General features: G+C 38.5%; 2 protein-coding genes across 6 annotated transcripts in view; one reads left to right on the top strand and one right to left on the bottom strand.

The window, feature by feature from the left end:
* The window catches only part of GDA (guanine deaminase), a 260601-nt gene that overhangs the window by 56864 nt on the left and 179824 nt on the right, over window positions 1-23913 (bottom strand). For all 4 annotated transcript variants that reach the window (XM_079925961.1, XM_079925962.1, XM_079925964.1 and 1 more), the window contains 4 exons: window positions 21871-21959; window positions 14326-14497; window positions 2100-2187; window positions 234-339 (listed from right to left, as the gene is read on the bottom strand). In XM_079925961.1, coding sequence (XP_079782087.1) covers window positions 234-339; window positions 2100-2187; window positions 14326-14497; window positions 21871-21959 — 455 coding nt within the window. The remainder of the gene's footprint in view (window positions 1-233; window positions 340-2099; window positions 2188-14325; window positions 14498-21870; window positions 21960-23913) is intronic.
* The window catches only part of LOC307188602 (uncharacterized protein), a 205414-nt gene that overhangs the window by 168798 nt on the left and 12703 nt on the right, over window positions 1-23913 (top strand). The window lies entirely within an intron of this gene.

Here is a 23913-nt window from a genome sequence, read left to right as displayed (position 1 = left end):
CATTTTATAAAGGGATTTGCCCTAGGACTCCTATAACAAGTTCCCAGAGGCTTTAAAATATGATTTGATATACAAAAATAGTACTGACATGCAACATTTTCCTTAGGATCAGATCAATTTCATGAAGTTAGGCAAACCCAGGCAGTGATATATGTGCACGTTCTGCCTGGGTTAAAGAGGTTTCTTTTTCCCATCTCCAACTCCATCCGTAAGACAAATCAAGACAAACATACCTCTCTGTTTCCTTGATTGATTCCTCAGTGGTTTCCTTGTATTCTGGAACAGTGTCATTCAAATCCATGCAGACTTTGCCCACAAATGCCCGCTGCCCGAATTTATCTGTGAGACACACACAAAAAGAATCTACAGTCATGTTTCTCTCCCAAACTGTACCTTTCCTAAGCCTCTTTAAAACATCTTAAATTAAAATCGTTATAAAAACATAAGTGAGAATGTAAAAGATCATCACACCATTTAAGAACAGTAACAACAAGACCTCGATCAATTCTGTAAGTAGTAAAGGTTCTCCCATTAGCACCTTACTCCTCTGATTACTCCCAGAATGAAGGATATTATTTGCTTAAGGTCTAAACCCAGATGTGCCCAGTGTCCTCCTCTATGTGCAGGGTTATGAGGACTATACCCAATAATGTATGTAAAGTGGCTGGCACATGGGCTTAGAAAAGATACTGTCACTATTCTTAAGTGTAGCAGTGCCAATATCATTATCTGTGGGGGATTTTACTTAACTCCTACCAGCAGTTCTCAGCACTGAAGAACCTCATGCTTATCAAAGGTGCTAGAGGAATTCTATTTCAGCTAGAAAGTTGATGCTACATGGGGCAATGTTCATTTTTTCAACAATGTCTCCACCGCTGTCTTGAGTCTTTCAGAAGTCTTTCTATCTCTCTCTTTCCCCTGTAATTCACTGTAATGCCTGGCCATTAGATTACTCTTCCTTAAAACACCACCTTCATCACATACCTCATCTCGCTGAAAACTTTTTTTGAGTCTGATGCATATTTGAATCTCTCCAGAGACTGAACCATCCCCTCTGCCCAACCTCTCCCATCCCACCATGCCATGAATCCTTCCCTTTAGTTCAGCTACTCTGTTCCCTGCCTCCTGTATATCCACTATGAACGTTCCTGTCCCCATACCCATACCCCCATGTCATCTTTCCTGTCTGAAAGGCATTTTCCTCTCTCCTCATTTTATCTTCCCTTCAAAGGCCAATTTAAAGATCCCTTCAATGAAATCTTCCCAGGTGAGCCAACCCTGGGTTCATTCTGTCTCCTCCAAAATTTGCAATATTTACTTTCAGTGTCACCCTTGAGGTCTTTGGTATAAACTACCTTGGCCAGCAAGCAGTAGTGTCAGCACATCAGTCAACAGTATTTACTGAGCACCTGCTATGTGCTAGGCACTGTACTGGGTACAAGTTTTGGAATCATCAGTGTAAATCCAGTCTCATCTCTGCTTACTAGCTGTGTGACTTGGGCATGTTACATAACCTCTCTGAGCATCAGTTTATCCATCTGTAACACAAGGACCTGAATAACTGCTCCAGAAGGCTGTTTGCAACTGAGCTGAACTAGTCCACGTAGAGTTCTTTGCACAATACCAGGCATCTAGTAAAAGCACTACAGCCATTACTAAAGTCATTAATCAATGTATGTACCTATTAATCAGTTAATCCTGTCTGGTTCCTCAAGGGCAGAGACTATTTTCCGTTTTACTGTGTTCCCTGCATCTAGCATAGTGCCCTGAGTCTAGCCAACAGCTAAGATCTATCTGCTGATAGATAAACTGTTGCTATTGCTAGAATTAGTAAACCTGCTCCAAAAAGCCCTAAATTAATACACAAAATTCAGACCCATTTACATCATTCTGCAGCCAAAAACTAAAGGTAAATAAATTACTTAAACAACAGAAAAAGTTCAAGGGCCACAGTGATACACAAATACCTAATTACTTGCAAGAAATGCAGTGCTTAAATTCTAGCAATTAAAAGGCAGGACTGCTCACAAGTATAAGTCACTGCTGGCATGGTCTGGACATGCTTCATGTGCCCGTAAATCATCCTTTCATCTCCTCACCTGTAATTTCCGCAAGGAGCAGCGATGAGTCAGTGTGAATTGTTGCAAAGTAACAAGCTGTGGTGGTTCCATTCTTTAGTGTTCTCCTCTAAAAATAAATCACAAAAACCATGAATCGCCTGTGCCCAGAAGAGTCACATGGTATATACAGATGAAAATGGAATTTTAGTTTTCAATTTTAAGATGCTTTTATTTAAAGGCATGCCATCTCAATATGAAATGTAGTTAAGGCAAATGGTAAAAGTATTTATATTTTAAAAGTGTTAGCTAGAGGAGAAGTTGATGCTTTCGATTTCCTAGATTCACACAGTTCTGTGTTGCAGAATTTATAAAATGTGATACTAATTAATTCCTTATTTTTTTAGGACTGTTTAAGAATATGCAAACTTTATTGCATCTGGGAGTGAATAAATGAGATTTTTCTAGTGATTACAGGATACAGTTATTCAGCCAGATTTTTAGTTCATCCTAGCAGATTGATAAATGTATCCATCTCTCTTCCTCAGCAAATCTCTACTAAAATACCAGTAAAGGAGTATAACATTTATTAAACCATAAGCAGAGAGGAGACATGAGCAGCGGAAATATTTCAGCATCTTCTCGGAAGAAAAAACAAGTATAAGAACCTGGAGGCAACTTGGAAAGAGAAAGGAGCATGTGGCTGTTAACAGGGAATTGGCTGAAAGTCTGTATACAGATAATTAAACCTTGGCAGGACTCTTTTCCCTGCTGAAATCAGCCAACCACCCCTAACCTGCTCCTTGCAGAAGAGATTTACCCTTTGTAGAAATTGGATAGTATTTAGAGGGTACAAGCCCAAAAGGACAAGGTGAGGCATAGGCTGAAAAGAAGAGGTTTAAGTGGACATCTGGCTGACCTCTGGGACCCTTGGTCATCTTCCCCAAAATGCCACATGTACTGTTTCCACCAGTCCTGGCAGGACTGAAGGACTTCTTCCTAGAGAAGATGAATGGCTCTAGAAGTAAAATGTCCTCACGACTTTTGGGACCCACAATTTAAAGGGCTGTTTACTACCTTCACTGTTCATCATATAATGAAGTTTACCAGTCAACAAATGCTACCCCACCCAGATCTTCCAGTCAGCATCTTGGAGCATCACACTTAAATATGAATGTGCATTTAATAAGGTTCAACGGACACTGCAGGAGGGCTTCCCTGGTGGCGCAGTGGTTGAGAGTCTGCCTGCCGATGCAGGGGACACGGGTTCGTGCCCCGGTCCAGAAAAATCCCACATGCCGCGGAGTGGCTAGGCCTGTGAGCCATGGCCACTGAGCCTGCGCGTCCGGAGCCTGTGCTCTGCAACGGGAGGGGCCACAACAGTGAGAGGCCCACGTATCGCAAAAAAAAAATAAAAGAGCTCTCCAAAAGTAAAAATGTTAACAATGAAATATGGGAGTCAACAGAAGGTTAAATTAGAAGAGAATTTCTCAGAGAAGAAATATGAAAGTCAAGGATGAAAAGATAAAAAAATTATGCTCAATCTAAGAGATCTAACATTTAGAATAAAAGTTCTAAAAAAAAAAATTTTTTTTTTAAAGGAAATGAAGGGGGTGAAATTGTCTGAGAAATAATAGTCTCTCCAAACTGAAAATCCTCATAGAATGCTCAGTTCAGTGCATGAAAAACAGAAGCCAAGTAAGGCATATAATTGTGAGATATTAAGTCTACAAGTAAAGTGAAGATTCTGAAAGGTTCCAGAGAAAGAAAACCAGTCATAGACAAATGGCAGGAAACACCAGTGATGCTGAAAACAGAACAATGGCTTTAAAATTCTGGAGGAAGGTTTTTTTCAATTTTTAAAAAATTTATTTTATTGAAGTATAGTTGATTTAAGGAGGGAAGTTATTTTAAAGTAGAATTTTATACCCTTGTAAATTATCAGTCAAGTGTGAAAATAGAATAGAGATATATGATTAGATACACAAAATCTTGAATGTTTTTCTCCTTTAAGAGCTTAGAAAGCTCGTAGAAGATGTGTTTTTAAAAAATGTGAGAGTAATGCAAAGTAAAAGAACTTCTTAGGTCCAGAAAATGGGAATTAAACACAGAGGAGAACCAAAGGGAATGCCCAGATTATAGCAGTGCCAGAGACAATCCCGACCAGAGTGAAACAAAGGAACAGAAGGCAGTGGGAAGAGTTTGAGAAAGAAATCAGAACTGATATTGCCTGACTTGTCTCAGCACTTGGAAAAGTACTGATTGACCTGAGCAGGGTCTGTCTTAAGCAGAAGCTTTTCCTTCTTCTTCTTTTTTAAAATTTTAAGACATTTTTTAAGAGCAGTTTTAGGTTCACAGCAAAATTGAGAGGAAGGTACAGAGATTTCCCATATGCCCCCAGCCCCCACACATAGCAGAAGCTTTTTAAAGTGCAGAGGAAAAATGGCACTGGAGTTCTTGCTTCTTGCATATTATGACCTGTGTGACCTTGAGAAAGTTGCTTTACATTCTCAACATCAGTTTCCTCATTTGTGAAATAAGAGGACTCTTGACTAGAATGGGGTTGGATTAGAAACGTAAACGTCTGCAGGAGGAAAATAATTTGGACTTAAAGTAATAGGGAAGAACATGCCGTATCCTAGCAGCCACTACTCAGCTTCAGCCAACTGTTAAAAGAACAACAAAAAAGAGAGACCAGTGATGTCAGTTAGTAATGAAGGGCAAGAGAATTAGGAAAACTGGATTTTAATGTCAATCTTTTCAAAGTTTAAGGCACATGAAAAAAAATATTTCTGGCTGCAAGTAAAGGATGTTTATATAGCCTGTCACCTATAGAAAAGGATGTGCTAGCTTGCTACCATAATCACACACCCAAGAGAAAAGTTAACACCATGACAGAGGCATCGAATTCAATCTCCAGCAACCAGAAAAGTGCCTGGATCTTCGTGTGTGCCTAGTAAACATTGTTGAATGAACACATGAGGAATCAGACTTACTAAAGCAACAAGAGGCAAAAAAATGATCTAAAATAAGCATTGTTATGTGCATAGACTAGGACATTGTATCCTTGACAAAGGAAGAGGCTACTGTAACAGTGAGAGTGAATATAATAACTTGCCAGTTTGGGCCACTAGCATTCTCTGAGAATGTAGCGCAAAAGTATACGCAGAAGTTTCACTATTTTTCTAAGAAGAGTTGCGAAAGAAAGAACAGATTGGAGGGAAGAATATACTAAGAGCAAGGGAAATGGGCTGGGGGGGTGGCAGAGAAAATAAATGAGCATGCATGCACAAGAAAGAGAGAGAAGGAAATTCATTTCCCAGAACAGAAATAATACTATATTAAAGAAAATGGACTGAAAAAAACAAAAACAAAAACATATCTCTAAGTGAAATTTCAGAACCTCAAGAATGAAGAAAATCCTGAAGGCCAGCAAATTAGCTAGAAGGGAATGACAATCAGATTGACATCAGCACACTGGATGCTGGTGGGAAAATCATTTTAAAGAAAATTCTCTCTGTAGCTGAAGTGCATCATTCAAGAGTCAGAAGAAAGTAACACCATTTTTGGTAGTTCAAGGATTTGGATTGTTTTTCACCCACCTTATTGGAAAAGATTATCATCGTCTAAGAAAATACATCCAAAACAAAGACAGAGGATCCAAATTTAAAACATTTTAGACATCCACCAGAGGGCAGACAGCAGAAGCAAGAAGAACTACAATCCTGCAGCCTGGGGAAAAAAACCCACATCCACAGAAAGACAGACAGGATGAAAAGGCAGAGGGCTATGTACCAGGTGAAGAAACAAGATACAACCCCAGACAAACAACTAAATGAAGTGGAGATAGGCAACCTTCCAGAAAAGAATTCAGAATAATGATAGTGAAGATGATCCAGGACCTCGGAAAAAGAATGGAGGCAAAGATCGAGAAGATGCAAGAAATGTTTAACAAAGACCTAGAAGAATTAAAGAACAAACAAACAGAGATGAACAATACAGTAACTGAAATGAAAACTACAGTAGAAGGAATCAATAGCAGAATAACTGAGGCAGAAGAATGGATAAGTGACCTGGAAGACAGAATGGTGGAATTCACTGCTGCAGAACAGAATAAAGAAAAAAGAATGAAAAGAAATGAAGACAGCCTAAGACACCACTGGGAAAACATTAAACACAACACCATTCGTATTATAGCGGTCTCAGAAGGAGAAGACAGAGAGAAAGGACCCGAGAAAATATCTGAAGAGATTATAGTCGAAAACTTCCCTAACATGGGAAAGAAAATAGCCACCCAAGTCCAGGACGTGCAGAGAGTCCCACACAGGATACACCCAAGGAGAAACACGCCGAGAGACATATAATCAAATTGGCAAAAATTAAAGACAAAGAAAAATTATTGAAAGCAGCAAGGGAAAAACGACAAATAACATATAAGGGAACTCCCATAACATTAACAGCTGACTTCTCACCACAAACTCTACAAGCCAGAAGGGAGTGGCATGATAAAGTGATGAAAGGGAAGAACCTACAACCAAGATTACTCTACGCAGCAAGGATCTCATTCAGATTCGAAGGAGAAATCAAAAGCTTTACAGACAAGCAAAAGCTAAGAGAATTCAGCACCACCAAACCAGCTCTACAACAAATGCTAAAGGAACTTCTCTAAGTGGGAAACACAAGAGAAAAAAATGACCTACAAAAACAAACCCAAAACAATTAAGAAAATGGTCATAGGAACATACATATCAATAATTACCTTAAACGTGAATGGATTAAATGCTCCAACTAAAAGACACAGGCTTGCTGAATGGATACAAAAACAAGATCCATATATATGCTTTCTACAAGAGACCCACTTTAGACCTAGACACACATACAGACTGAAAGTGAGGGGATGGAAAAAGATATTCCATGCAAATGGAAATCAAAGCTGGAGTAGCAATACTCATATCAGATAAAATAGACTTTAAAATAAAAGTGTTACAAGAGACAAGGAAGGACACTACATAATGATCAAGGGATCAATCCAAGAAGATATAACAATTATAAATATTTATGTACCCAACATAGGAGCACCTCAATATATAAGGCAACTGCTAACAGCCATAAAAGGGGAAATTGACAGCAAAACAATAATAGTGGGGGACTTTAACACCTCACTTACCCCAATGCACAGATCATCCAAAATGAAAATAAATAAGGAAACAGAAGCTTTAAACGACACAATAGACCAAATAGATTAAATTGATATTTATAGGACATTCCATCCAAAAACAGCAGATTACACTTTCTTCTCAAATGAGCATGGAACATTCTCCAGGATAGATCACATCTTGGGTCACAAATCAAGCCTCAGTAAATTTAAGAAAATTGAAATCACATCAAGCATCCTTTCTGACCACAACGCTATGAGATTAGAAATGAATTACAAGGAAAAAACCATAAAAAACAGAAACACATGGAGGCTAAACAATACATTACTAAACAATGAAGAGATCACTGAAGATATCAAAGAGGAAATCAAAAAATACCTAGAGACAAATGACAATGAAAACACGACGATCCAAAACCTATGCGATGCAGCAAAAGCAGTTCTAAGAGGGAAGATTATAGCTATACAAGCCTACCTCAAGAAACAAGAAAAATTTCAAATAAACAATGTAAACTTACACCTGAAGGAACTAGAGAAAGGAGAACCAGCAAAACCCAAAGTTAGCAGAAGGAAAGAAATCATAAAGATCAGAGCAGAAATAAATGAAATAGAAACAAAGAAAACAATAGCAAAGATCAATAAAACTAAAAGCTGGTTCTTTGAGAAGATAAACAAAATTGATAAACCGTTAGCCAGACTCATCAAGCAAAAGAGGGAGAGGATTCAAATCAATAAAATTAGAAATGAAAAAGGAGAAGTTACAAAAGACACTGCAGAAATGCAAAGCATCCTAAGAGACTACTACAAGCAACTCTATGCCAATAAAATGGACAACCTGGAAGAAATGGACAAATTCTTAGAAAGGTATAACCTTCCAAGACTGAACCAGGAAGAAATATAAAATATGAACAGACTGATTACAAGCACTGAAATTGAAACTGTGATTAAAAATCTTCCAACAAACAAAAGCCGATGACCAGATGACTTCACAGGCGAATTCTATCAAACATTTAGAGAAGAGCTAAGACCTATCCTTCTCAAACTCTTCCAAAATATAGCAGAGGGAGGAACACTCCCAAACTCATTCTACGAGGCCACCATCACCCTGATACCGAAACCATACAAGGATGCCACAAAGAAAGAAAACTACAGGCCAATATCACTGATGAACATAGGTGCAAAAATCCTCAACAAAATACTAGCAAACAGAATCCAAGAGCACATTAAAAGGATCATACACCATGATCAAGTGAGGTTTATTCCAGGAATGCAAGGATTCTTCAATATATACAAATCAATCAATGTGATACACAATATTAACAAATTGAAGGAGAAAAACCATATGGTCATCTCAATAGATGCAGAGAAAGCTTTCGAAAAAATTCAGTACCCATTTATGACAAAAATCCTCAAGAAAGTAGGCATAGAGGGAACTTTCCTCAACATAATAAAGACCATATATGACAAACCCACAGCCAACATCGTCCTCAATGGTGAAAAACTGAAAGCATTTCCACTAAGGTCAGGAACAAGACAAGGTTTCCCACTCTCACCACTTTTATTCAACAAAGTTTTGGAAGTTTTAGGCACAGCAATCAGAGAAGAAAAGGAAATAAAAGGAATCCAAATCGGAAAAGAAGAAGTAAAGCTGTACTGTTTGCAGATGACATGATACTATACATAGAGAATCCTAAAGATGCTACCAGAAAACTACTAGAGCTAATCAATGAATCCGGTAAAGTAGCAGGAAACAATGCACAGAAATCTCTCGCATTCCTATACACTAATGATGAAAAATCTCAAAGTGAAATTAAGAAAACACTCCCATTTACCATTGCAACAAAAAGAATAAAATATCTAGGAATAAACGTACCTAAGGAGACAAAAGACCTACATGCAGAAAATTATAAGACACTGATGAAAGAAATAAAAGATGATACAAATAGATGGAGAGATATACTATGTTCTTGGATTGGAAGAATCAACATTGTGAAAATGACTCTACTACCTGAAGCAATCTACAGGTTGAATGCAATCCCTATCAAACTACCACTGGCATTTTTCACAGAACTAGAACAAAAAATTTCACAATTTGTATGGAGACACAAAACCCCGAATAGCCAAAGCAATTTTGAGAATGAAAAACAGAGCTGGAGGAATCAGGCTCCCTGACTTCAGACTATACTACAAAGCTACAGTAATCAAGACAGTATGGTACTGGCACAAAAACAGAAATATAGATCAATGGAACAGGATAGAAAGCCCAGAGATAAACCCATGCACATAGGGTCACCTTATCTTTGATAAAGGAGGCAGGAATGTACAGTGGAGAAAGGACAGCCTCTTCAATAAGTAGTGCTGGGAAAACTGGACAGGTACATGTAAAAGTATGAGATTAGCACACTCCCTAACATCATACACAGAAATAAGCTCAAAATGGATTAAAGACCTAAATGTAAGGCCAGAAACTATCAAACTCTTAGAGGAAAACATAGGCAGAACACTCTATGACATAAACCACAGCAAGATCCTTTTTGACCCACCTCCTAGAGAAATGGAAATAAAAGCAAAAATAAACAAATGGGACCTAATGAAACTGAAAAGCTTTGCACAGCAAAGGAAACCATAAACAAGACCAAAAGACAACCCTCAGAATGGAAGAAAATATTTGCAAACAAAGCAACTGACAAAAGATTAATCTCTAAAATTTATTAGCAGCTCATGCAGCTCAATAACAAAAACAAAGAACCCAATCCAAAAATGGGCAGAAGACATAAATAGACATTTCTCCAAAGAAGATATACAGACTTCCAACAAACACATGAAAGAATGCTCAACATCATTAATCATTAGAGAAATGCAAATCAAAACTACAATGAGATATCATCTTACACTAGTCAGAATGGCCATCATCAAAAAATCTGCAAACAATAAATGCTGGAGAGGGTGTGGAGAAAAGGGAAACTTCTTTTACTGCTGGTGGGAATGTTAATTGGTACAGTCACTATGGAGAACAGTATGGAGGTTCCTTAAAAAACTACAAATAGAACTACCATATGACCCAGCAATCCCACTACTGGGCATATACCCTGAGAAAACCATAATTCACATAGAGTCATGTACCAAAATGTTTACTGCAGCCCTATTTACAATAGCCAGGATATGGAAACAACCTAAGTGTCCATCATCAGATGAATGGATAAAGAAGATGTGGCACATATATACAATGGAATATTACTCAGCCATAAAAAGAAACGAAATTGAGTTATTTGTAGTGAGGTGGATGGACCTAGAGTCTGTCATACAAAGTGAAGTAAGTCAGAAAGAGAAAAACAAATACTGTATGCTAACACATATATATGGAATCTAAGACAAAAAAAATGTCATGAAGAACCTAGGAGTAAGAAAGGAATAAAGACACAGACCTACTAGAGAATGGACTTGAGGATATGGGGAGGGGGAAGGGTAAGCTGTGACAAAGTGAGAGAGTGGCATGGACATATATACACTACCAAACGTAAAGCAGATAGCTAGTGGGAAGCAGCCGCATAGCACAGGGAGATCAGCTCGGTGCTTTGTGACCACCTAGAGGGGTGGGATAGGGAGGGTTGGAGGGAGGGAGATGCAAGAGGGAAGAGATATGGGAACATATGTATATGTATAACTGATTCACTTTGTTATAAAGCAGAAACTAACGCACCATTTTAAAGCAATTATACTCCAATAAAGCTGTGAAAAAAAAAAAGAACCTGCTGTATAAAAAAATTAACTTAAAAAAAAACATTTTAAATTAAATGTATGTAGATGGCAAAGAAAAAAAACCAGGAACTAAAATCTCACGTGATGTAACACAGGACATGGTGAGGGGGCTGCATCTTTAAGGGAAGACTATTTAAGTTTTTTGTCTTATTATGTGGGAGACTATAGAGGAAAACGATACAAGACTTGTGTAACACTTTTAACAACCTAATCTAACAGATATTTTAAAAAGTCATATTGACAGAGAAAACACAGTCTTTTTTAAAATGTGTAGAATCATAAAAATTGACCTTTTATTGGGTCATAAAATAACAGTGAACTAATTCCCAAGAAAAAAAACCACACACGTTACATTTACTAAGCAAAATAAAATGAAACTCAAAATTAAAACAGAAGTATAATCTGACATTTTCTAAATTCTCAACACTTTAAACACCTTTCTAAAATGGGCTTGAAGAACAGATGAAAATGGAAAATTTCAGCTAATTAGCAACAATGACAATGGAAGTACTACCCATTCACCAACAGCAAGTTCTTCCTCTGAGTCAGGGGGGAAAACGCTTCTCATACAGAAAAGCTTCTAGATGAGAAACTGCAGTTTCAAATTGGACTGGAACAAACTAGAAAGACTAGAAAGTTCAAGAATCGGCCCAAATTACATTTAAGGGACAGGACAGGGAGAGCCCATAGAGGAGGGGGAAAAAAGGAAGGAAGAGAGGGAAGGAGGGAGAGAAGAAAGAACCTCCAAAGCTACTCCTGTTGGTTCCCACTGCATTCAGCCACATGTGTGTGACTTATGTAGTTAAAAAAGTAAGGAAGGAATTTGGTTGAAAAATCTTACTAGGTAAGCCGTCTAAAATGCAGCTACTTTTCTTCTTCGCATGTTACATGTTTGGGTTTCTGGGCATCTGTTCCACCCTAGTTTCTCATAAGCTTTTGAGAGGGCTTTTCCATTAATGATGACTTTCCAATTTATACAGAAATCTGTCAGGAATAACATCAAAATACTGGCTGTGCTTCCCAACCTTTCCCCTGCTTTCAATTCTTGATAAGAATTGTCAATTCTTGAGACCAAGACTTTTGAGCTCAAAATAGATTGCCAACTACTACTGAGCTTCAACGCCAGTATCAACAGGCCCCTTAACAGGTTATACAATTTCCATGAGCTAAAACAGGGGAAAAGAGTGGCCTGACTCCTTGTCTTTTCACCTGTACTTTAATGACTTGACACCTCTTTGGAATTAGTTGAATTTATCTGCTGAATTTGACAACCCCATAGAGTAAGCATATTCATTCTATTATCCAGGAGAATATTTGCAACCAGTTTGTCTTGGCATATTTACCAAGAATCTCACTCTCCAGTCCCTTGACTATAATCTATATAATATACAGATTCCTGAACTTTCGAGTCTTTTTGGTTCATTCCAGTCCAAAGTCCAATTTGAAACTTCAGTCTCTCACTTGCAATGTTTAAAGGGAGATATTCCAGGACTAACTGACTGACTGGGATTTTTTTCTTAACAATCTTAGGAGATGTTTGCTAATATATACTTTAAATTACTTTCAGATTAAATTATCACTGTCAAAATCTGTGGTGCAAAACTCTGGGGTCTGGATTGCCCATTTCTTGAAGAATAGATCCAGGACTGTTTTCTGAGGCAGAAAATAAAAAACAAAACAAAAAATGTCTTGGTTCATGGGTACTGCCTTAGCACCCCTTTGCATTGCCACAGGCAGTCTTCAGCCTTAGGGACAGGTTCTAGTTAACAAATCTCAACTTTCTTAAACAAATGTCAATTATACTCTCAGCTCATCCAACTCTTAAAGTCTATGGGCCTGCTCATAATCAGAAACAGAGGATGTGTACACCGAAAATACTTGTAGAGAATAACACCTATTTCACCTATTCTGTACTCGCTGACATGAAATACTTTGAATTCCCTCTCTGGGTCAGTTACAGCCAAATGTGTGACAAATCCTAACAAGTGCATGGACCCCCATGGTACACATTTACCTCTTGGCTTTATTTTATTTTTCCTCCTCCTTTTTTTCCCTTTGCTGTGATTTCATGACTCATTTTCTTCTCTTGTATACAATGCAATTTTAAGATATCTCTAACGCTTTTCAGAACAATGCAAGGTATAAATAAATTTTGAGAATAAAAAGATTTGATGTGGCTAACACAATTCATTAACACAATGCACCAGCAACTTCCAACACAGCCTTAGTCCTTCTCAGTTTTTCTGGTGTCACGTGGATCCGTGCTAAATATGTAAAGTCCACAATTACACTGAATTTATAACTAAGCAAGGCAAGTATATAAATGATAGCACTTGCTTTTACTCTTTAAGGCTTGGATGATGCAAGATCTGGGAAACTGGCAGGGTGGCTAGGTCACTGTATAAGGCTTATAATATTATCACCCTCACACCATTACTTTAAGAGAAAAACCATCAATGGGTCCAATAAAAATGCAGGAATGTTCAGACTCAGTATGCTAGATGACAAGAGTTAGTGGTCAGATAGGATATTGGCAGCTTTAATTCTCAGCTGCAGAAGTTATTTCTGGCTGCTAAGTGGACTGGGCATAGGGTTGGAGTAGAATAAAGGGAACTGATTTTCCTGATAGAGTGGAAGGAAGGACATTTCAGGGCCTTTAGTTGGCACACACCACAGCCACTGTTCTCTGACTGAACTAGCTCTAGTTCTCTCTGCTGGGTTAATGCTCATCACATTCCCACACGCCCTGCAACAGGGGACCATCCTATTTTCCTTCCTTTCGAAGCTACCAAAATAATGTGATACCCTTCTCACTGTAACTTGAAAGTTTAATTTTAGATTTCCTTGGGTATTCTGTAAAGCAAATACATATGTCACGCACCATTTTAAGAGCTTAACAAATATTAACTTGCTTAATTATCATAACAATCCTAAGAAGTAGGTACTATCATTATCTGTTTTTTTTTTACAAATGGGGAAAATGAGTCACAGAACTTTCCAAAGGTTACACAGCTATTCCATATGGTACCTAGAACGGCACTGTGGATTGGCAAGAGTAAAGGAACACACATATGCATTAAACCCAAATTTAGTAAAGTAAAACGAGAAGTAAGTGAGAGTAATGAGAACCCAGGGGATTTGAGGATTTAGATTCAAGCTGTCTCTTTGCTAGTGGCTAGCTATGTAGGTGAAGTGGTCACAAACTCACTGAGCTATGAAAGAACCGAATAGGTCTGTACAGCCTAGTATAGCCTTAACGGCCTATTTTTAATAACTTAAATCTGCCCCCAAGAAATGGATGTTTCTATAGATGACTGAACACAATGCACCAATACTCATAAGCAGGATACTTACAACAACTCTGGTATATACTTCTTCAGCAAAGTCGATGCTCTGGAATTTGTGTTCTGTAGGAAATGTGTACTTGGTCAGCCACTCCAAAAGTGGGAAGTCTACGTTACTCCCGGCAAAAGAGTACTGAGGGGCATGGATGTGTGTATCAACCAGCCCAGGCATGAAGAACTCACTGGAAATTAAGATAGGGAGAAAAGAATTTAATAACATCTTTAGTCATTTTCCATATCTTTAAATCACATTTTCTCTATACAGTGATTTAATTGTTTACTCCACCCAGGTTTAGAACCAATGCAATCAGATGAATGTAAATTATTCTATTATTTAGAGATCAGAAAATAAAAATGAAACTCTACTAGGAGAGATAACAGTCCTAAATTGGAATGTCTTGGTGTAAAGTTTACCAGAGATCATGAAAGGAGGGAAAAGCACAGCACTGAGCAGAAGCAAAGCAGTCGTTGCACAAGAAATGTGTGAAGCTACAGTTTAATCGTATGACTTTGTTCTCACAATTGGGGGTTGTAGGACAGAGGGCAAAGATGAGAGAGGAGGTCAAACTTCTAGAACCACGATGAGGAATTACACACAAGTCACTACGGATGACTGATGATGAGAAACAGAATGGCCACAATTTTAGTCCCAATGGACATCTTGACCTTGGCTGACTGCAAGAAATCTAGTCCTGTCCCATGGGATGGAGCGTCTGAGTTCTGAAACAGAAGCAACAAGAGCAAACTGAGGCTGGTTAGGGAAGGGCAATCTGAGAAGATGAGAGTGTCAGTGGGTGAGTGGTATAAACAGTTAAGTGAAGAGAGCGATGCAATGCTATGACAACCATTCTCCAGATGTTTCTGATCACTCCACTGTTCCACCCATCAATTTTCCTATTTCTATTAACTCTTATAACAGCAAGTCCTAGAACGATGTTTTCTAGAGTTTTCAGCAGCACTGCCCACAGAACTGAGGCAGCCCAATGCTAATAGATACTTCAAGCTTTTCTAAAGAAATCATCTGGCTCACTGGTGTCTATTAAGTGTCTAATTGCATCCAAGCAGATATTTGTTAAAATACAGTATGCACCACCACCACCACCATCACCACAAGGAAATATTAGTTACATTTTTATATACATAAGGAACTGGAACTCAGAATTGGACATAATAAAGAATCCCATATAGTACCAATTCAAATGTATACTACTTAAATGGAAGACAAAGCCACGGGTATCTATAAATGCTTTTTTTAAAAAAAATGAGAACTAGGGGGATTCCCTGGTGGCGCAGCGGTTGAGAGTCCGCCTGCCGATGCAAGAGACACGGGTTCATGCCCCGGTCTGGGAAGATCCCACATGCCGCGGAGCAGCTGGGCCCGTGAGCCATGGCCGCTGAGCCTGCGCGTCCGGAGCCTATGCTCCGCAATGGGAGAGGCCACAACAGTGAGAGGCCCGCGTATAGCAAAAAATAAATAAATAAAAATAAAATAAAAATGAGAATTACGAATGGTAGTGATGATGCTAATGATGATGGTGACAGCAGGCAATGTTTACTGAAGTCGGACATGTACTGGGCACTGGGCACAGCATTCTACGTACATCATCTTATTTGTGGAAGGCAGTTTATTATAAGGTTTGAGTATACACATTCTTGACCGATACTGCCTGATTTTGAATTTATGCCCCACCATAAACCAGCAGTTGGATATTCTTTAACTGCTCTGTGACTCAGTTTCCCCTTACATAAAATGGAGATAGTAGTTTCACCGTAGGGCTGTTGTGAGGATTGAGTTAATATTTGCAAAAACAGTGCCTAGATAATGGAAAGCACCAAAAAAATTAGTTGTGATGATGATGTAATGCTCACAACAAACTTAAGAAGTAGTATTGTAATCCCCATCTTCACAAGAGTAAACTCAAGCTCAGGAAATTTAAATAGCTTGAAAAAAGTAATTATTCAGCTTCAGCTCTAGAGCCTAGACTCAAACCCAGGCAGTAGCCTCAGTATTCTTGGTCACTACCCTCTGAATTTTTCATTCACTCTGGAAATGAAAAGCAGTGACAACCTACAAGTACTTCAAGACGACTGCAGTAAGTGTGCTTACAACGTGAGGGCATGCAGAGAGGGAGAAGGAAATACAGATTCCTCTTCGGTGTCAGTCACTGACCTCTCCAGAACACTTCAGTCCTTGGGGCTTTTACTGTCCCCACCATCATAACATGGAATGGCAATGTGACTTCTTCATGTAGTTGAATTGTTCAATCAAATAATATTTCCCAAGTATCTACTATGTTTAAGAAACTCTGCTACACCTTGAGTCCAAAGAAAAATAAGACACCTTCTTGTCCTCAAAGAGATTATAATCTAGTTGAGGACATCAGGGGTGAGAGAGGACGTCTGTGTGTGTGTGTGTGTGTGTGTGTCTGTGTGTGTGTGTGTATGTGTGTAAGAGAAAGAGACAAACACAGAGAGACAGAAGGAGCAATTTCACTCCTAGTAATTTACCCAAGTGAAATAAAACATATGTTTACAAAAAGGATCATGTAAGACTTTATGGGGGATTTATTCATACTAGCCTCAAATTTACAATAGCCAGGACATGGAAACAACCTAAATGTCCAATGACAGACGAATGGATAAGGAAGATGTGCTACCTATATACAATGGAATATTACTCAGCCATGCAAAGGAATGAAATTGGGTCATTTGTAGAGATGTGGATGGACCTAGAGTCTGTCATACAGAGTGAAGTAAGTCAGAAAGAGAAAAAAAAATATTGTATACTAATGCATATATGTGGAATCCAGAAAAATGGTACAGATGAACCCACTTCCAGGGCAGGAATAGAGACGTAAATGTAGAGAATGGACATGTGGACATGGGGGGAAGGGGAGGGTGGGACGAATTGGGAAATTAGGATTGAGATTGGGAGATTAGGGAGATTAGGTACACTACCGTGTGTAAAATAGATAGCTGGTGGGAACCTGCTGTAAAGCACAGGAAGCTCAGCTCGGTGCTCTGTGGTGACCTAGACGGGTGGGATGGTGGGTGGGGTGAGAGGGAGGCCCAAGAGGGAGAGGACAGATGTACACATACAGCCGATTCACTTCATTGTACAGCAGAAGCTAACACAACATTGTAAAGCAATTATACTCCAATAACAAAAGGGTGGGGAGGAACAATCCAAATACCACAGGAACATAGATAAACAAACTGTGGTCTGTTGATACAATGAAACACTGTTTGCAATGAAAAAGACTGAACTACTAGTGTACATAACAATAAGAGTGAATCTCAAAAACATTATTTTGAATGGAAGAATCCAGACTCAGAAGAGTACATATTTTGGTTTTGGTTTTGGTTTTGGTTTTTGCAGTACACGGGCCTCTCACTGTTGTGGCCTCTCCCGTTGCGGAGAACAGGCTCCGGATGCGCAGGCTTAGCGGCCATGGCTCACGGGCCCAACTGCTCCGCGGCATGTGGGATCTTCCCGGACCGGGGCACGAACCCGTGTCCCCTGCATCGGCAGGCGGACTCTCAACCACTGCGTCACCAGGGAAGCCCAGAGAGTACATATTGAGTTATTACATTTATGTGATGTTCAAAAACAGGCAAAATTAATCTAAGTGATAGAAATCAAACAGTAGCTGCTGATAAGGGGCTGGACAGTGACTGGAAGCAGCACGGGGAACTTTCTAGGATGAAGGAATGTTTTATATCTTGATTGGTATGTTTGAAAAATATATATTTGCCAAAATTTATCAAATTATATAAGATCTATGCACTTTACTATATAGAAAATGTTTCCTAAAAAACAACTACAAAAAAGTTATTTTAAGAAAGGGTCTTGAATACTCAATTTAGTGAATTAACATGTATTTGTTATTCTGTAGCCAGGAGGGAGGGGATCATGAGAATATTTGATCCTTTGTTTTTTATCTTCTTTGGCAGAACTGTGACATATTGAACCCCAGGTTTAGGAAGTTGAATCTGGTGGTGGCAGGCACGTGTGGGGACACTCTTTCAATCTCTCAAGCATGAGAGCATTTCTGAATAAAGGAAAAGGATAAATATGAGAGAAAGAACTTGATTTTTATTAGCTCTAGTTAGCAGAGGAAAGAGTCAGAGTAAGTTTCTGAGCGTGTGATGCTGAATACATGACATCAAGTACAGAGAATTTAAAAGGAAAGTCCATTTTGAGGGAGGGACAATGTCATACTAAGCCTACAGTCAAAGTATGACCTGCAAGTCTCCAAAAAGCAATTGAACACATGCGATAAGAGGTCACAGAGTTAAAGATGGCATTCAGATTCGACAGTCTCCCCTGATTAGGTAACCCTAGAAGTTGGTGGTGCCGGAGATTTCTGTGGAAGAAAGAATGAAACTAAACCTTGAGCAGTAGCCTCCACTTAACGAGTAGGATTGAGGAAGAGAAGATCGTGCTTGATCTAGACAGAATCATTGTCAGGGAGACAGACACCTATGATAGAGAGGTGTTGAGGACAGCAATTTAGGGAAGGAGTGCAGGACAGTGACCAGTGTTAAAAACTGCAAGAGTCCAGACCCTGTGAGCTCTCATTTCCATACAATGACACCTGATTTCACATGGATGCAGTCCTTTATTATCTAAGTACTTACCCAGTCCTAGTATGTTTTAGTTACTGTCCTAGGTGCTGAGGAGAGAGCCATGAACAGGAAAGACAGGTGTAGAGAAAGTACTGGGCAAAAACTATTCGGTAGTGAAAGTTAGAATGGTAATGTAGGGGAAGAGTGAAAGTCACCTTTTGTTTTCCATGTAGGAGAAAGCTGAGCATATTCTGAAGGTACCAGAGATGAAAGAACTAAAGGAGATAACACAGGATACAAAGTCTTCAGAGGCGACAGGGAGCAAGGATTTACTGTATCAGAAGTTTAACTTTCATCCAGAAAGCCTAGTAATCCTTTTTAGGAAACAGGAAGTATTATGAAATGCTTATTAATAGAAACATTCACATGATCAAAATTATATTCCAGGATTATTACAGATAGCAGTACATGCAGGAGCGTGTGGACTGTCAGAGCTGCACGTGAGATTAGCGCTCACTGAGCCCAGCTACTCATTCTACGGAAAGAACAAAGGAAGCTTAAGGATGATTAGTGGCCCAGCCAGGCTTAGAACGCCACTCAAGATATCACTTGCAGCTAAATGGTTGCCATCAAAAGTCAAACTGCAGGCAAAGCAGGGGGTCTTGAAGGCTGAAGCAGGAGAAGGTGAGAAAGCTCTCCTTTCTCCTGCTTTTCCACTTTGCTCTTTTCACTTTACTTAATCACTATCCTAACTTCCTCAGAAAATCTCAACTTTCCCCAGATAAAAACCATCAACTTCACATCCCAAACTTGCAGTGCTGCCTAGGCTGTACCAGAACCTGAGGAGAAAGAACAATATGTGCCCCTTGTCAGAACATCCACCTGTCTTTTAACCAAGTGGAAAATGCTAGAAAAAGCCCTACAATCAAAACACATGAACTTCTATATAATAGCTTAAGTTACTCAGTCTGCTTGCACACTATTGGCAACACTCATCAACATGCACTGCTGGGGGTGCGATGGTCCCAAGGGCCTGGGAATCCTGGGCTGTTTGAAAACCACTCTTTCATTGCACAAAAATGCAGGGGTGTGAAGCAAACAACAACATCTTGTCCTTATTAATAATTTTGGTATTTTGTTTGGTATTTTGCATTAATTTTGATTTTTAAAAATACTGCATTAAACTGCATTAAAGTATTATTTATCTTGATTAGTAAGTTTTTTGCCCTCCCCAAAATCCTTAAATTCTGTACTCAAGGTGAATGCCTCACTTGCCTCACTCTAATCCTGGCCCTGTCAACCTCTCTCAGGTCCATGGTCATAGTCTGATCCACTCCTATCAAAGCACGGCTCAGAGTGCTCCAGCAGTAATTTTCATTTAAAAAAAAATCCACACAGTGCTGAGATACCTGTAGGTACACTGACTCTATTAAACAGACTGTCAGAGACATCATGTATTTTAATCCTGACTTGAAGAAATTCAACGGTACCTGTCTTATAGGTTTGATATAAAAATCACTTTGCATTTTAAATATAATTTGTCTTCAAAGATTTTAGTCTTCCACCAAAGTTCACAATTTTTCTTACCTTCTCACTTTTCTGTGTGTAGTGCTTACAGGTCTCCTGACATATACATTTGTCAGATGGATTAAACTCCAAAAGCAACCTCATAAAGAGGGACAAAAGGATATGAAGACCCACAGATGTGTTCACCTCACTGCCCATCCTCCAGCCACTCCACCATCCTCCCACCCTCTCCCAACCTCCATCTCATCCACTCCCAAGCCACCTTCTAATCTTTCACGACAAAGCAATGCAAGAAGGTGACTTATAAATGTCAGTTATTCCTCAATATATATTCTCAAGAAAATCTAGCAGAGGAAACATGGCAACAGCAGAGGTGCCTAAAATGACCTCCATGTCCATTGGACTCATCTGCATGCCCACTGGCCACATGCTTCTAAGCCAACAGGGAGGCAGCACAGAGAGGGAAGGAGGAGGAGACGTGAGTATAAGTGCAACAAAACTTTAGGGTCAGTCACCCCATCTCTCTGGACTGTGGCCAGGTCCTCTGCCTCAAAGCCTAAGGGGGAACCCAATTCACAGTCCTCCTGCAGTGGACAAGGTGTCTACCACAATCTAGGACAATCCTTTGCCAACAGCCCAGGAGATGAGCTCAAAGAGGGGAAGTGGCTTGCTTTCCATCTAACAGCTGCAGAGCTGTAGGGTGAGGATTCGTGGCAGGTGTTCTAATTCCTAATTCAGTGTTCTCACTACATTACTCTAAAGCCACTTCCCAAGTTATAAAAGTGTTTGTAGAATGTAAACGATTTTGGTTGACTCTGGAACTTTCATTGACTTTGGAAACATACTTGGCCTGAAACCAGACAAAATTTTTGAGTTTAAAAAAAGTATTCCCATTTCTATAAGACAAATCACCCAGGCTATGAAGAGAGTAGACCAATCAACAGGAAACACATTTGGCACAAATATTAACCACTAAAGTAGCTGGAACATAAAATCGTAGCTCAAATGTACTTTTGGAGATAGGTCTTCCCTAAGCACACTGTCAGAGTTATTCCTCCCCAAACTCGCCTCCAGAGCCCTAGTTTATCTCTATCATGCTCCCTCGTTACTTCCTTTATAGAAGGAAGTAACTTACGTATCTGTGCACTTGTTTATTCTCCCTGTCCCCCATGGGCCGTAAACCCAGTGAGGACCAAGGCTCTGTAGATCATTTTCACCTCCAGATCCTATTCTTACACATGATAAGCTCAATAATTTGCTGAAGAAGTAAATGAATGATGGCAGCCTCTAGTTTTCAAAGTTTCTGTCTTTCAGCTCCATGTTCTCTATTTACCTTCTCTTTCCCACGTCATCCTTTAAAAAAAAAAAAAAAGCCTCTCTGTCTCTCAAGACAGGTTCTTATCATCTGAGACTAGTTAACAGCATCAAGTAAAAGGGAAAAATGTTGGCTCTGACTTACTGGTGGCTCAGTTCTCTTATTTCACATGGCTTGAAGCACCATTCTTTGGCCAGCTTTTCTTGTTGGGACGCTTCTTCCAAAAACACTATCTTTAAAAAAAAGAAAGAAAAGAATCACAAATTAATGAACCATAGTCATTTGTTGTTATTAAATATCTAAATCTTAAAAGAGACTATACCATAGCTAAATTAATTTTAAAAGGTATTTGACAGCAAATGGGATAGAGTTCAGAGGTAAAAAGACAGGGATTTGCCTTTGCTTGCCCAAAGAAGTAAACTGTATGAAGTTTCTCCTTTTCTGCCATTCTATAGGTATAAGTAAGACTTCAAAAATTCTAATTTGAAGATACACAGTATTAAAAATGGCTAATTGGTATCTATTTCTCCCCACACCCCAAATGATTAAAGGAAACAATTGTTTATAGAAAGTGTACCTCAGTGCAGATGAATGAAAGATTTTTGTTAGGCTGTTATAGGAAACCCAAGTCCAGAACACAGTAGTAGTATACCATGGGACAATTTATGAACACTGAACATAACTGGATGTAATAACTGCCTGACAATGGAATCTTAGCATGAACTATGTTGATGTTCTGATGCTAGACCTCTGCTATAAAGAGGTCTGCTATATTTTTCTAGTATTGTGCATGAGAAACTAACAGAATGATCTCTCCCATGGAGCGTGTGAGTCCATGGGCAATAGGTGAGAAACCCTGGATGGGTTCCAATCCCTCTTGGTCTGGTTTCCCCATCTGCAAACTGAGGATACCATCAGTACATACTTCACAGAACTACTGTGAAGGCTAAATATGGTAATTTCAATTAAGAAATTAGCACATCCCTGGAACATTTAAATGGTAGATACATTGCATCTATTGTTGATTCTTTTTAAGTACAGCGTGATTGCTTTCTCTGTAAAAGTGGATTGCAAAGCAAGAAAGGACAAAGAAAAATGAAATATATGTGCAGGACATATCCTGTTTCATTTTTAAATGCAATATTGTAAAAATAAATGTTTCATGGAACATGAAATATTGAAAGAAAACTTTTATATAAAATTTATCTAAACAATTAGAAGGCAGTATACTGCAGGAAAAATAGTTTGTGGAACAGAAAATAAAATAAAATAAATATTGACTTCTCTATTCATTGATGATATCCTTTTTTAAAAAAAGTGATTTTTATCAGAAAACAAAAATGTAATTCCTACAAATAAGGAAAAGTAATTGGATGATTCTAAAAATATATTTGAATCAATAAATGTCAAAGCAGATATAAAATTAATTGAAAATCACAAAAAGAGAATTTTATCAATGTATCTTAGAGCTGATTTACCATTTACCATTACTGAAAGGAAGGGAGGGAGGAAGAAAGGAAATATTTTAAAGTACTATATTCATACATTTGAAATAAATACTTTTGAGGAAGATATAAATGATCAAAATTTATTCTGGAGAGATAGGAAAACTGAATGAACCAGTAACTCTATAAGAAAATGAGGAGAGGGATAAATTGGGAGATTGGGATTGACAAATACACACTACGATATATAAAACAGATAACTAATAAGGAACTGCTGCATAGCACAGGGAACTCTACTCAATACTCTGTAATGGCCTACATGGAAAAAGAATCTAGAAAAGAGTGGATATATGTATATGTATAACTGATTCAATTTGCTGTACAGTAGAAACTAACACAACATTGTAAATCAACTGTACTCCAATAAAAATTAATTAAAAATAAATAAAACCAGATATGAAAATTAAAAAAAAAAGAAACTGAGGAAGTTTTACTACCTTTTAGAAAAGCTTATGGTTCAGAACCATGCTGTCTAATAGAAATATAATGCCTGTCACAAATGCAAGCCACATTTATAATTTTAAATTTTCTTAATAGCCACACTAAAAGGATAAAAAGGAATAGTAAAATTAATTTTAATAACATATTTTAACAACATAGGTGGCCATGACAAAAAATTATCATGTCAACATAAAATCAATGTAAAAGCTATTAGTTTTACTTTTTCTTAGTCTTTAAAATC

Source organism: Stenella coeruleoalba, assembly GCF_951394435.1.
Source record: "Stenella coeruleoalba genome assembly, chromosome: 7".
NCBI classification, from domain to species: domain Eukaryota; kingdom Metazoa; phylum Chordata; class Mammalia; order Artiodactyla; family Delphinidae; genus Stenella; species Stenella coeruleoalba.
The sequence above is the reverse complement of the archived record's forward strand: the minus strand, read 5'-3'. Positions and strand labels throughout refer to the sequence as shown.